Below are 12,763 nucleotides of genomic sequence, written 5' to 3' on the forward strand. Positions count from 1 at the left end.
CTAAATGTCAGGTTGAAGCTCCGGCTCTGGCGTGCAGCGCCGGTTTGGCTGCGTATCTCACCCTCCTATTCCGTCGGCGACCGGGCTGAGGATGTGGACAGCATCGTAAATGAGTGTCAGGAATCATCACGCTACTAAACGCGCTTGACAATGAACTGAATGTCGCAGTTCACGACAATCTGGCTTCCAGGGTACCTCTACCATGTTCCATAGCTGTCGACTGCAGCGAGTGCCGGTGGAGGTGAGGAACCGACGGGTGCATCATGTCCCATCATAGTTCACCTTCATCCATCCGGCGAGGGGGGCCCGTCCCGGCGGCCAATGGTACGATCCCACGACATTGCGAGGCCGGCGGACAACCGGCTGTCGACGGGTAGACGATGGAAAACGGATACTCTTCCCGGAACCGGTGATGGTGAGGAATGTGCGTCGACGGCAATTATCACGCGAATGCACCTCCCGCGAATCAGATCCGTGACTGAACACGAGCCCTGGTGCGCACGAGTTAAGTATTTGGTACCTACTAATAGTGAGTAGGGCAGGGCAGGGACCGCCCAATAGGTTCGCAAGGGCCGGAAAAGGAAAAAGCGAAATTCAGACCCCTCGCACCTCTTTAGCACAAGTTCCTCAGTACCTTACTGTCGTTTCTCTATTCTCCCAAGCCTCATCGTATCATTTCTTAAGACAACGTCAGACTCAGCAAAGGTACGCTTATTGACAGCTGAGGTTCCTTTGCCGCGGAGTAAAAAGGCTGACTCTAGACAAGACGGCATAGAACTCCTTTACATCGAATAACAGAGATTGGGAAGCAAGGGTCCTGCTCAGAGGACAATAAACGCCAACAAAAATATCAAGAAAGATCACAATCGCCCCAAAGCAGCGCATCAGAAGGACCCCTTCTGGCCCTGGAGCGCCTTGGCATCAACATCGGCACCCTAGACATTGCTTGTGGCGAGCGTGGGCATCCTCAGCATCGCCGAAGACCGGCTGGAGCTCGACATTCGCGATCCTCGCTGCGGTGGGACGTCTTGAGAGCGGCCGTCTGGGAGCCATTGCAATTCAACTGCGGGAGGCACTGCAATTAAACTTGCGATTAAACTATAGGAGCTACTACGATTGAACTCAGCTCGAGTTGATGCAGAGGCTCAACCAGACGTACGCAATCCCCCGGCTCGATGGCATCCCGGTAAGCCACAATGACGGCGACACCTTCTTCTCCATCTGTCGACGTCCGCACTTGGCGGAACATATGTTACATATGACGAGGTGGAGTGGCTCGAGGTATCCTGGGATGGGACATAGACGTTCGACATTCCCTCTCGCCCGACTCCTCGAAGTGCCTATCATGGCCAGTCTTTCCACGGAGGCCCCGTCTACCATGGACTCTCTTCCCAGGAAGGTCCCGCCTACCATGGACAGCTTTCCCAGGGAAGTCAAGCTCATGATCCTCAGACAGCTGGACGGCCTTATCAACCCGGATTCGATTCGACTTATCCCGTACCAGCAGGTCTTCTGCAGTCATACCAGGACCCGCCACTGCTTCCCAAACTCCCGCAGGCCAACGACGGCCTCTTTCCACTTTCTCATCCCAGCCATGGACCGGCCGAGCTCAATAGTCACGGCTAAGATGGATGGGCCGACGAGTACCCCGGCTTCAGTTACCTCCGCCTTCGAGCGCCTCGAGTCCATTGAACTGTGCTCTTACCCACTAGATGATGAACTCGATCACGAGATCTGGTGCTGCGGTCCACTCACAGCGTTTGCTAACCTCATTCCCGAGGAGCTCGACCCACTGCTGTCTGCGTAGGTACTCCCGCGCCGCGCCCAACGTGCGCCATATCCACGCTTTGCATCGATCAACACGCTGATTCAGACCTCCCTACTCGCAGCATGCGGCGCGCAACTCCTTGGTCCTCGAATGGCTTGCGCCCTCCGCGCCGCGCGCCTACACCCCGGGGGGTGCGGTTTGCGGTCGCTGGCCCCGATGATGGGCATGGGTTGTCATCCCGACGTGCATGTTGGACCTTGTCAGCGCCAACGCCGGTTTACTGCGCCATCCTGACATTCGACGATATCCCGGACACCAAGCGGCTGGTTCGTGATTTCTCCCTCCTCCTCTCAGCCGACCTGGACCTGAGCACCGTAAAGGTCAGAGCACCGTAAAGGTCATAGCCATCGGGGGCGATGAGGATGAATAGTATTGTGACCCAGTGGATGAACGGGCGTTGGCTCGAGACGTCAATGCCAGTGGGAAGTCGCTCGACGCAGACATTGCAGAGGACCGTCGGCTGGTGGAAAAAGAAGAGATTCCCCGGCGTCCCGGCCGGTACACCGCTTTGAGAGCTCTCACCTTGCCATCCAACTCCAACACCAACACTGACAGCGACGCAGATGCACACGACTCAGAAGACAGCCTCAGCCACCGGCTCCGAACCGCGCCCTAATGGATGTGGCCCCGCTACCGTCCCGACCGGCTAGGCGACGCGTCCATCACCTACTGCTACCGCGTGTTGCACCTCGCATCCGGAAGGTCGCCTACGAGGGCGAAGCCGCCCGAAGGGCCGGTCAAGTATAGCCAAAGGGAAGATCCAACGGTTCCGATATCTAGGGGATTCGCATATGGGGGAGGCTTTGTCGTAGGGATTCGCACACTCGTTTGCTGGATACGGTATGGGGCATCTTAAATTCGACTCTCATACCGGAATTACACACAGCCCTTGGGGAGGTTGATGGAAGGATGGCTGCGAGCACCTGTTTTGTCCTTTGTTACGCCTGGCGAGCCCTGAAGCATGGGGTTTCTATGATTCTATTACAGTCCCCCGCGAGGATATGCATGGTCTTGACAATCGAAACGAATGGAGTTGGCGGAATCGGCGCGGCCGCCTTACAGGTACTACTAGTTCGTTCACCGGGCGGGAAGATTGTGAGCATCCTGACGCCGGGGAATGTCTACAAGCAAACTCAGTATTGCGAGGCGCTCTACGAGTTTGCGAAATGCATCTTCTCACGGCTACACCTCCGAGGCTCCGAGGCTCCTATACTAGGTCCTTGTGACATGCGGTTTGTCATCTACGGAGCACTGTATGTGCAGAAAGAGTTCAATCAGTCCGTACTTTAATAGCTCCCATTCCTCTGCTCCTGTTGCATCCATACAGCTACCGCCCATGGCTGGCCTTCCTATGGTGTCTCGGTGTCTGCCCTTGATCATCACGAAGGTCTCGGGATCGACGTCACACCTGCCCTACCCCCTGGTGATACTGACCCATCTGTATAACGAATACCAAGCTTACACGCACGAGCCTACGTGTTACATGCGTCCTTTAACTCTCGAGAACGATTGCTGGAGTATGGCTACCGGCCCTCACATTCCTTTGCTGCTCGTCTTGGGCCCAGAAGCATCAGCTTACGCTTTACTGCCTCGGTATAACGCTGATAACTGCGGACGAGGTGGAAGCCAAACATGGCACCGGCCCGTGGAGATCTCGAATGAATGAGCGGTTTCGGTGGAATCTGCAGACTGCGATGTCCTTGTGCGAGGACCCGCCGGTTGCCACAACGGCACAAACATCCGTTGCCTGCTGGAGACGGACCAGGGGGATGTTTCGTTGTGGCTGGCGACTGGCTGGTGCAACCACATCCACTTCCAAGTTCCAGCGTCGCATTGGCGGCAGTCATGCAAAATATGTACCTCATTTATATTATATACAGCCACTGCCTCACTGGCGCTCTTCCCGCGTCTTCATTCTCTCATCTTACACTCCCTCCAAGTGATCGGTGGCGCCCAATCAGCAAAACAGTACCGCGACGCACGAACAAGGTGACAACCCACACACCGGAAAACCACAAGATGCACACCCCAACCCTCGCCGTCGCCTTGACAGGCATTTCCCTCGCCCTGGCCAACCCAGCCGCCGATGCCGCGCCTCAACCCATCATCACCCCCGGCGCCCTCGCCGCGCGGCAATTCGTCGCCACCGCAAGCCACACGGGCGCCCTCTCCCAGAGCATAGCCTGCCAACGAAGCCTGCTCTCCCTCGTCGACACGGTCCCGACCCCGCCGGCGCGCGTCGTCTCGTGGCTCGCGACCGCCGTCACAGTGCCCGCGCTCGACGACCCGTCCGCGCTGACCGACGACTCGCTCACGACGCTGTGCGACGCGACCAGGACCATCACGCCGCCGGCGTCGCTGACGGCCGCGTACTCGAGCTACACGCACAGCATGAGCGAGTGGGCCAGCAGCAACGCGCGCGCGGCCAACAGCGTGGCCAGTTCCTGCGGCGGGCTGGAGAGCGCGCTGATCAAGATCCAGATCGCGACGGATAGCGAGAGCTGCACGAGCGCCGTGCAGGATTTGTTGGAGGTTGCGAGGGCGCAGCTGTTGTCGTCGTCGTCGCCATCGTCGTCGGTTGGCACGGTCACGCAGACAGGTTCTGTTTCGAGTGAGGAGACGAGCACGGCGGCTGCGACGGGGACGGAGACTTCCGGAGGAAGTGGTGAGAGCTCGACTGATGGTGCTGAGGCTACGAGCAGCTCGTCTACTGCCGGAGCTGCTGTGGGACCAAAGGAAACTGGGTTGGTTGCTGCGGTGGCGGCGGCGGCGGTTGGGATTGCCGGTGTGGTTGCGGCGCTGTAGGGGGCGGAGGTGTTGCAAAGGGCAGGGGGATAGTAGACTATCTGAACTTAGCTGATTGTTCGAACCGGTGACATCCACTACTAGTAAATACGCTGATTATTACCTGCCGTTGTAGACGTTGGTATGGGGCCCTACGATAAGGGTAGGGTCAGCCTGGTTTGTCAAGATCCTGAGGGTTGCTCACATCTAGACTATGTCCTAGACTCCTAGGTGGCGACTTCGAGCTAACTAGCGCAGGCTGGCCAAGAGCAATACGAGAGGACGAACTTGATTTTGGGTTGGACAGTTCGTGCTGGTCGGCGACACGGACTACGCCCCTGGTCCAACGGGCACCAGTATCAGTCTTGCCATGACCGGAGCGTATGTCAGGTATGCTTGGAAGCGGGTGGAAGGTCATCTTTTGCATAGCTGTTTCTCGGATATCATCAAACATCCTTGAAGCCACGCACTAAAATACTGGATATCATTCTGATGCCACATCCTCCGACCCCTGTGGTGTCGTTTCTGTTGGTTGCGTTAAGTTTGATTCCAAACCTTCAAACTCCGTTCCCTATGATCATTCAAATTCAGGCCAAGTGCATTCTTCCCCTCCTAATCAAGGCTCTGCGGTCTGGGTTGTCTTTCTTTCGAGGATTTTGAGGGAAAAGAGTAGAAGGGAATTTCAACCCCCTCGCGGCCATACCACCCCCCCAAACCCACCTTTCACTTCTTCGGCGCATCCGTCAACGGCACATACCGAACCCCAAATAACTTCTTCCTACTCACCTCCCCGTTCTCATCCTTATCAACGCACCACACATGCTGACTCCACCCCTCCCCATCATCATCCACGGGGATAAACATCCGTCCCGGCGCCTTCAATTGCTCCAACAACGCCCCATGCACCTCCGCCGCGCTGGCGCCGACATGAATAGCATCCCACTTCTTCTCCTCCTCCCCCGTTTCCTTCCACCCTTTCCTCCCATCCCCAACCCTAAATTTCACCCTCCCACTCTCCAACATCTGTCTTCCCCCCTGCGACTTGGCCATATTCCTCTCCCCCAACTCCTTCAACTCCTTGATATGCTCCACGCCCACCACCGTGCCCCCATCCCCAACCAGCTCCGCCAGGACATGTGTCAGATACCCGGAGCCAGAGCCGATATCCAGCACCCTCGGCGCCCGGTTCTGCTCCGTGGGGACGATGTAGGGCAGGAGGTGCTCGACGGCGCAGGCGTGCATGTGCGGCGCCGAGATGGTGGCCGCGTGGCCGATGGGCTGCGGGGAGTCGTCGTAGGGGAACGAGGGCGCGTAGTGGGCGCGGTCGACGCGCAGGAAGGCGTCTTTCACTTGCGGGTGCGTGATCAGCTTGTGCAGCCACATGTTCTCGACCAGGTCCCGGTTCGTTGCGCCCGAGCTGCGCCAGGCCATGCTGATGTTGGATGGGGATAGTGTGAGTGGGGTGATAGTAGGAGTGGTGGTGGGGGTAGAGTGATAGAATGATGATGTCGTTGTGGTTGTCGTCGTCGTTGTTGCCGCTATCGGATTGCCGGTAGTGCGGGGGATACTAGTCGTGGTGATGATGCTTATTAGGCACGGCCGGATCAGGGTGAGGGTGGTGCTGCACCCTAGGAATAGCGGGACCAGGAGCTTTCGGTTCGCCAGGGTTGGATTTTGATGGGCTGTACTAGACTAATTGCCTCGCTGCATGAGAAATATATGTTGCCTTTGCTGCCAAAGGGAAATGTGTAGTGTACCGCTTGTATGACTTCTACATACGCCTCACGCGCGCTGCGATAGATGGAGTTGGCGATGAAGAATGTCACTGCCCCGGCAACTCTTTCATAAAGGTGGGTTGACGTCGGCTGTGATGTAATGCCAACATGTGCCGTCAATCGGGTGACATGGAAGGTTTAAGCCCCGCATCCTACCCCTCTTGATCTTCCTCTGCGGCAGTCGAAGTCGTCCGGTGTGCCGGCCAAGCTGCAAGGGCGAGGCTATAGTGCGTTGGTCGAGATGGGTGTCAGTGTGTAAGAAAGGCGATCATTGACGTGGATTCTAGGTGTAACGTGGTAAGGAAACAGCGAGGCAGCGTTTCATATCTAGGTATACTGCGAGGTGAGAAATAGCGGTCCACGGCTTCTGAGCCAAATTCCAACAGAGAATATCACAAAACTCGACCCTGCACGCCGCTTCGCCTGAAACATCGCTTTCCAAGTCCCTATACCACTCTCTCGGGCGACTCCCCAGTCGCAATAATCGGAATTCCCAATCCCCGATCAGGACTCTGTAGCACCAACTGCTCGTGCCTGCGCACCTTCAGGTAGTCGCTAACTGCCCGAATCAAGATGAACCAGCCCACCACCATCAGGATGTATGCCGCCCAATCGTTGCCTGTGATATCATCACTACCGCCGCTCTGGTTGACCTGGTTCGGATCAAAGTCGTGTGAGTTCGGGTCCGCGGGATCGATGTAGCCCTCGCCGTCCATATGAGAATGCATGCCACTGCCGGACCCAGGGGGCGCGCTCTTCATCATGAACCCATACTGAATCAGCGTGATGCCCAGTCCCGCGCGAGAACCGTTCTTGGCTGCGTGAGTCGAGTGCAGGAGGTAGGTGAGAAGGAAGCCGACGAGCTGGAAGGCCATCGAGATCATGGCGTTCCAGACAAAGCCGAAGAAGGAGCCCACCGGCAGGCCGTCGATGAAGACGTCGTCGGGTCCGCCCAGACCGGGCGCGAGAATCGTCGTTTCCCAGTACGGAGGGGCCTGGTCTGCTGCGGCTTGTTCGTAGGACTATGCGAAGTTAGCCCGTGAATCATGACGAAATCAAATGGTACCCTGGCATACTGGAGGTAGCTCCTCCTTTTCTTCGCCACCGCGCTCCGGCTTTGCCGAGAGGTTTGAGAATACGCCGTCGGATTGGATGCCACTGCCATAAACCCTGGACGTCGTCGGCGCTACTCCTAGCGGTCTCTGTGCTTGCGCTGCTTGCCCGTTCGACGGTGTCGACGCCGCTCCCGCCTGCGTGGCTTCATTGAATGATGGAGTGGAATTGCCGCGGACTAACCGCTGCCTGTCGTCTGCGTCATCGTCGCTATCGTCGCCATCGGAATCGAAGGCATCGGCAAGGTCGGGATTCACGGTTTGTCGCCGCTCGGTCGAGGAGTCTCGGGAGTGGAACGACGGTGGTGGTGAGTTGGGGATCGGATATGTCGGCCTGGGCAAGGGGGCTGTTGGTGTTTCGGATTCGTCCACGTCGTGGGCGTTGACCTGCAAACCTGTTAGCCGCATGGTACAGAAGTATGAAAGATGACAGCTCAAAAAGAGTTGAATCGTACCCGCTCGTAACGGCCCGACATCGTGGAGGTGCAGATTTGTCGATGGGTCAGGAGGCCTTGCGATCCTCAACGCAGGTCGGCGATACGGTGCTAGCCGCAGGATGCAGACGTCGCAAGAGGTAACGGTTTCTAGGCGCGAAGAAAAAGACAATGGGCAAGGAAAGAACGAATAGGCGGAAAATGTCGCGGAACGATGGTCAAGAAGATGGGCAAAGGAAAGGAGCGCGCAGCTCCCGTCGGAATCTCCAGGATGTATGGGTGACGAAGTAGCCAACTTCAGGGTCACGAACAGGCGATGCCCGCCTGAAGGGACTGACGGTGGCGGCTGACCAAGCGGGAATTGCGCTGCGCCAAGGCCAAGAGGCGGCCTCAATGAGACGGGCCCACAATATGCCTGATCGGCATTAGCGTTATATGCAGGCGCGGGTGCACGAGCCACATGACGGACGATCATGATCAGTGACACAAGCTCGGCGCTGGGAAATTTGGCGGAGGCTTTCAAGGTTCCAGAAGAGTCCAGCGCAACATGTCAGGCAGAGCCAGAGGTGTATGTTTGAACTGATCTGACCCTCTTTTTATAGCTCCTGCTTCTGTTAACACTTCAGCAGGTCGCAGCAAACCACTTCCGGGGCGCGCTGTCGCGGTGGCCGGCAGATCCGCTCCGGCCCGAGTGCCAGCTGCAGGATGTGCTCGCCAAGCGGCTTGAGAAGGGCAATTTGGCGCCGCTGATTAGGGGCTCGACACAGGAACTGTCTGATCTCAAGCAAGCGAATGCGCTGTACTCGCTGCTGGAAGACCGGTACAAGAACAAGGTTCGTCGGGATTCGGACGGAGCACGACGACCCGACCACAGTTGTGAGAACTGACTGGCCCTGGCATAGTACCGCGCTGCCACCAAGATCTTCGAACCCAAGAGCAACCCGACATATTACAAGGATTTGCTCAAGGAGCTTGAGGAGGCGCCGAACAGAACATGGCTGCAGCGGATAGCCAAGAGGCTGAGTGGGATCGTCCGCTTCTCATAAGGAAGACTTGGGTCCGCACCCTGTACAGTACTGTACTAAAACATATCCGCATGGGCAAGGCGTTTGGAGTTCGGGGGGGGGACTAAAACAATAAGACCATATCCTTGACCACCGTCCGTATGCGGTACAAGGGACTTTTGTCTATTGCGCAGTCAGATCGGGGAGGTATATCCCTCTCCCGGAGGGCACAACCCACGCAGCATATAAACGCCCGTCTTCCATGTAAAGCTCAAAGGTATCAGATATACTTCCGTTCCGGATCCAACCGATCCATCAACTCCATGCTCTTCTCATACATCGTAAACACAATCCCGCCACTCATAATCAGCCTGGCCAGCCGCGGCAGCGCCCCGCTCCAGAAAGTCAACACGCCCTCCTGCCTGAAGATGATCGCCGCGCACCGGAACGAGTTCCCGTACAAGCTCCGCGCCTCGATGCTCTGCATGCGCGTCTTGACCGTGTCGAGCGGCTGCGTGACGTACACCGTGATCAGCCCGGCCAGCCCGCCCATCGCGAAGGTCCCCACCGCGCCCAGCTTCTCCCCGGGCGCAGTGTAGCCCTCGGCCAGCTGCTTGAGCGCCGTGTACGAGCCGAAGCGCGTCGCGCTGTTGGCCGCCTGCCGCGCCGTGGTCGGCACGAAACCCTGGAAGAAGCCGCGGATGCCGCGCTCGCGCGCGATGATGGGCACCGCGTGGAGGAAGCCGCGCAGGCGCGGATTGGCGGATTTGCGGTCGTCGATGCTGCGGCGGGCAGTTAGCGACAGGTTTTGGTGAGGGATCCATGTTGTCAGGGGTGGGGGAAGGGGATGTGAGGCGTGACCCACAGAGTCGTCTTGATACTCTCAGTTGGCGTGACGGCGAGCAGCGACTCGGTCACGCCGGCGCCGAAGCCTGCGAGCACCGTCCGTGGACCTGACATCTTGCCGTCCGCGTCGGCGAGGAGCTTCTTGTACTGGTCGAAGGCGACGAATCCTGCAGGTTCCCCGTCAGCCCTTGTTCTTGTTGCTGCAGACCGACATCCAAGACGCAGTGCGGCTTACGGATCCCAGCCTTGGCCGAGTTGCCAATGATCAGTGTCGTGCACCCGGCATACCACTGCCTGCCGAATGGCGGCCATGGCAGCTTCTGACCCTCGGCTAGCCTGCGGTTGAGCTGTGTCCGAGTCTTGGCGACTATCGGTAGCATCGGAATGTGTCAGAGTTTCGGTTCAAGAGCAATTGGGTGGTGTCGCGTGTCTCAACGTACATTCGGCCGGGTATGTGATCGCTGCCCACGATTTTCTGTTAGCGTTTTGGCTCATGGCTCCTTCCGGTGAACACAACGTACCGATTTCCACTGCGCCGGCGGTCGAGCCGGCGAGGATGGACCGCAGGGCGCTGGGCCCCTTGACGGCCGGGTGCGCGTCTTCCTTGGCCGGCGCGGACGACATTGGGAGCGTGGATGCGGACTGCGGTTGTCGGAGGAAGCACCGGGGCGCTCTCGGTCTTGGGGCTAAGTTTCGCGATGCCAAGACACGCCGTTGCCGATTGCGGGGCCTCCCGAACCGATGATGTAATTTTCAATTTCACTTCGTGACATCTGATTCTACGGTGTCACGCGTGTTGAACTTCACCCTCTTAAGTCATGGATCAGGACGGATGTGCTCAAGGGCACTCTGCACCTTTTTCAGTTCAATAAGCGAGGCCGGAGTTAAGTCAGCTCGCCCTCGTCACTTTGCTGGTATCTGACTGACCAAGGTCAAGCCTTGCTCCAAGAATATCCCCCCCTCAAGCGAAAATGGAGGAATGGAAATAGTGTTGCGAATTGGTAGGGTTTACAATTGCAGTCTTCTCCCTAACTAATACTTCCTTGCCATTGCCCGGGACTGGTTTCAATCACACTTTTGGCAGACGACTCGAATGATCGGACATGCAACAGTTCGACGCCATGTTTCCTGAGATACTATCACCCGCCGCCTCCGTCCAATCAACTCTCCCTTATCGCAGCCGGTCTACGCAGAACTTCGAGCCACAATACCGCGTCGCGTCTACTGCGGAATGCAGTAGTAAACACTGCTGCAATCAAAGGACCACTCGGGGCCGCTGGTCCTGTAGATCTGGCGGCCGTTGTCCTTGTAGCAGTCCCAGTTCTTGAAGCCGTTCGATCCCCATCTGACAATGACACACACACGCAGCGTTAGCTCGAGGACCGGACAGACAGACCAAGAACGTTCTTAGAAATGAGGTGTGTTCAACGTACCCAGCCCAAGAGAAGTTGGGACGGCTCTGCGCATCGGCATCGATGTGCGCGGTGAAGGTGACGCCGGTCGGGAAGCTGCAGTGCGGCGAGCCGTTCTCCCACCAGGCGTAGTTGTCGCCGGAGACGGTACACTGGTTGTCGCTGGACGGCGCGTTGCCGTTCTGCGACGAGGCGCTGTTGGCGTAGTACTGTTCGTCCTCCTGTCAGTACCACTGCCCCCATGAGACGAGTATGCTAGGAACTCGGAAGACCTACCAGAATCGCCGACGAGTGTGTCTCGGCGAGTGGGGGGCAGCAGGACACGGTGCGCTTGCAGTTGGCCAGGTAGACGATCTCGGTGTCGCGCTTCTCGAGGGAGCCCTCCTCTCGGGGCACAACCTCCACGGGAGAGGCGGTGGCGAGGGCCAACAGGAAGGTGAGGGCAGCGAATGACTTCATGTTTGGTGCGGGTGTCTTCGGGGAGGCTAGGGCTCGATGCAGAGAAGCTGGGAGATCACGCTTGTTGACTCTGGATAGTACCGAGACTTGAATGGCCAACAGCGCACCCTTCTTATACAACTTTCCTGCCCAATATTTCCCTCATCTGATGTCTTCACGACGCAGAGTGCCATGCTGGGAGCGATTCAATGTGCAGCTGGATGCACACAGCATCCCCATCGACTGCTACGCTGACACTCGGTTAGACCTCGTTCAGCTCAATCCTACACAGTCTCAGTCGGGGCGGCAAGGCGTTCTGTAGAGTCTCTCGTTTACGCTCCACATTCAGCTTTTCGTGTGGTTGAAAAAATGGCTGCCTACATGCAATATTTCGAGGGAGTGGGTTGCCCTCAGTCAGCGAGCTCTTCTCAGCTCAGCGCTATTCGTGGCCTTATTCAGCGCCAGAGTGGCAACCCCGGCTGCGGGCCACGTTAGGATTACTGCGCGGCTCGACTCAGATGATTTCAATGAATCTTTTCAATGGCCAGCTGGATACAGTCAAGTGGTTTAGTGATCTTGTAAAGAAACAGCTTAAGCACGATCACAATCGCAGTATGGAGAGAGTACTCCTGGTACGGAACGCGCTAACCTTGGAAGAGGGGATCCCAAGCAACGGCAAACAGATGTAAGGACAACCTACCTAGTTACCTAGGTAATGGGAATTTGTAGCGCGTCGAAATACGACGACTTTAATTGTTTGAGTTCCAGGAAGGATTGACGGCATCAATGGCCAGTCTTTAATATCAACTCAGGAGTCCAGAAGGCTTTTTGCTTTTTCGTAGAGGGTTGTTAGCTGTTGTGCATTTCATGTCCCGTTTTCCAACATCACGATTGTAATTTGTGAGGCATGAGATGCCAACAGAGAACCGGCCGATGTGTCCCACTGCCTTAGGCGGGGTGTGCCACCCAATTTCAAGGACTGCAGGGCTTCAATGACCGTCGAGGAGAACGTTATGGAGGACGACAATAGCCTCTAGGGCCCATCGATTGACTGATTTCACGGTATAGCTCTAGACATGTGCCGTGAAGGATCTCTGCCTTGACACCGATGACATGTCCCAGCCAACCAT

General features: G+C 57.2%; 7 protein-coding genes across 7 annotated transcripts; 3 read left to right on the forward strand and 4 right to left on the reverse strand.

Moving 5' to 3' along the window:
• Positions 1-1,345: 1,345 nt before the first annotated feature.
• On the forward strand, positions 1,346-3,012 carry B0T15DRAFT_576414 (uncharacterized protein; the record flags this gene model as incomplete). Its single annotated transcript, XM_062871030.1, has 5 exons — positions 1,346-1,803; positions 1,874-1,959; positions 2,033-2,148; positions 2,199-2,326; positions 2,392-3,012. 5 exons carry the CDS (start codon positions 1,346-1,348, stop codon positions 2,573-2,575), a joined length of 972 nt encoding a protein of 323 aa, XP_062718755.1. The 3' UTR covers positions 2,576-3,012.
• Positions 3,013-3,847: 835 nt separating this feature from the next.
• B0T15DRAFT_495544 (uncharacterized protein) lies at positions 3,848-4,633 on the forward strand (the record flags this gene model as incomplete). The annotated part of the gene is made up of 1 exon (XM_062867106.1): positions 3,848-4,633. The coding sequence occupies one exon, from the start codon at positions 3,848-3,850 to the stop codon at positions 4,631-4,633; it is 786 nt and encodes a 261-aa protein (XP_062718756.1).
• A 567-nt stretch (positions 4,634-5,200) lies between these two features.
• B0T15DRAFT_260287 (protein-L-isoaspartate O-methyltransferase) lies at positions 5,201-6,484 on the reverse strand. Its single transcript, XM_062863321.1, has one exon. The coding sequence runs from the start codon at positions 6,041-6,043 to the stop codon at positions 5,336-5,338; it is 708 nt and encodes a 235-aa protein (XP_062718757.1). The 5' UTR covers positions 6,044-6,484; the 3' UTR covers positions 5,201-5,335.
• Positions 6,485-6,833: 349 nt separating this feature from the next.
• Positions 6,834-7,975, reverse strand: B0T15DRAFT_513198 (uncharacterized protein; the record flags this gene model as incomplete). Its single annotated transcript, XM_062868026.1, has 3 exons — positions 6,834-7,409; positions 7,464-7,886; positions 7,955-7,975. The coding sequence occupies 3 exons, from the start codon at positions 7,973-7,975 to the stop codon at positions 6,834-6,836; spliced, it is 1,020 nt and encodes a 339-aa protein (XP_062718758.1).
• Positions 7,976-8,480: 505 nt separating this feature from the next.
• B0T15DRAFT_495547 (uncharacterized protein) lies at positions 8,481-8,979 on the forward strand (the record flags this gene model as incomplete). The annotated part of the gene is made up of 3 exons (XM_062867107.1): positions 8,481-8,501; positions 8,563-8,766; positions 8,836-8,979. 3 exons carry the CDS (start codon positions 8,481-8,483, stop codon positions 8,977-8,979), a joined length of 369 nt encoding a protein of 122 aa, XP_062718759.1.
• A 238-nt stretch (positions 8,980-9,217) lies between these two features.
• Positions 9,218-10,783, reverse strand: B0T15DRAFT_559547 (putative tricarboxylate transporter mitochondrial carrier protein; the record flags this gene model as incomplete). Its single annotated transcript, XM_062870511.1, has 5 exons — positions 10,305-10,783; positions 10,224-10,244; positions 10,019-10,150; positions 9,803-9,983; positions 9,218-9,719 (listed from the first exon to the last, which is right to left on the reverse strand). Exons 1-5 carry the CDS (start codon positions 10,405-10,407, stop codon positions 9,218-9,220), a joined length of 939 nt encoding a protein of 312 aa, XP_062718760.1. The 5' UTR covers positions 10,408-10,783.
• B0T15DRAFT_260317 (uncharacterized protein) lies at positions 10,618-11,902 on the reverse strand. Its single transcript, XM_062863322.1, has 3 exons — positions 11,472-11,902; positions 11,217-11,404; positions 10,618-11,128 (listed from the first exon to the last, which is right to left on the reverse strand). The coding sequence occupies exons 1-3, from the start codon at positions 11,652-11,654 to the stop codon at positions 11,005-11,007; spliced, it is 495 nt and encodes a 164-aa protein (XP_062718761.1). The 5' UTR covers positions 11,655-11,902; the 3' UTR covers positions 10,618-11,004.
• Positions 11,903-12,763: the final 861 nt, after the last annotated feature.

The sequence above is a fragment of the Chaetomium strumarium genome (assembly GCF_033439665.1).
Source record: "Chaetomium strumarium strain CBS 333.67 chromosome Unknown B0T15scaffold_6, whole genome shotgun sequence".
Lineage (NCBI taxonomy): Eukaryota > Fungi > Ascomycota > Sordariomycetes > Sordariales > Chaetomiaceae > Chaetomium > Chaetomium strumarium.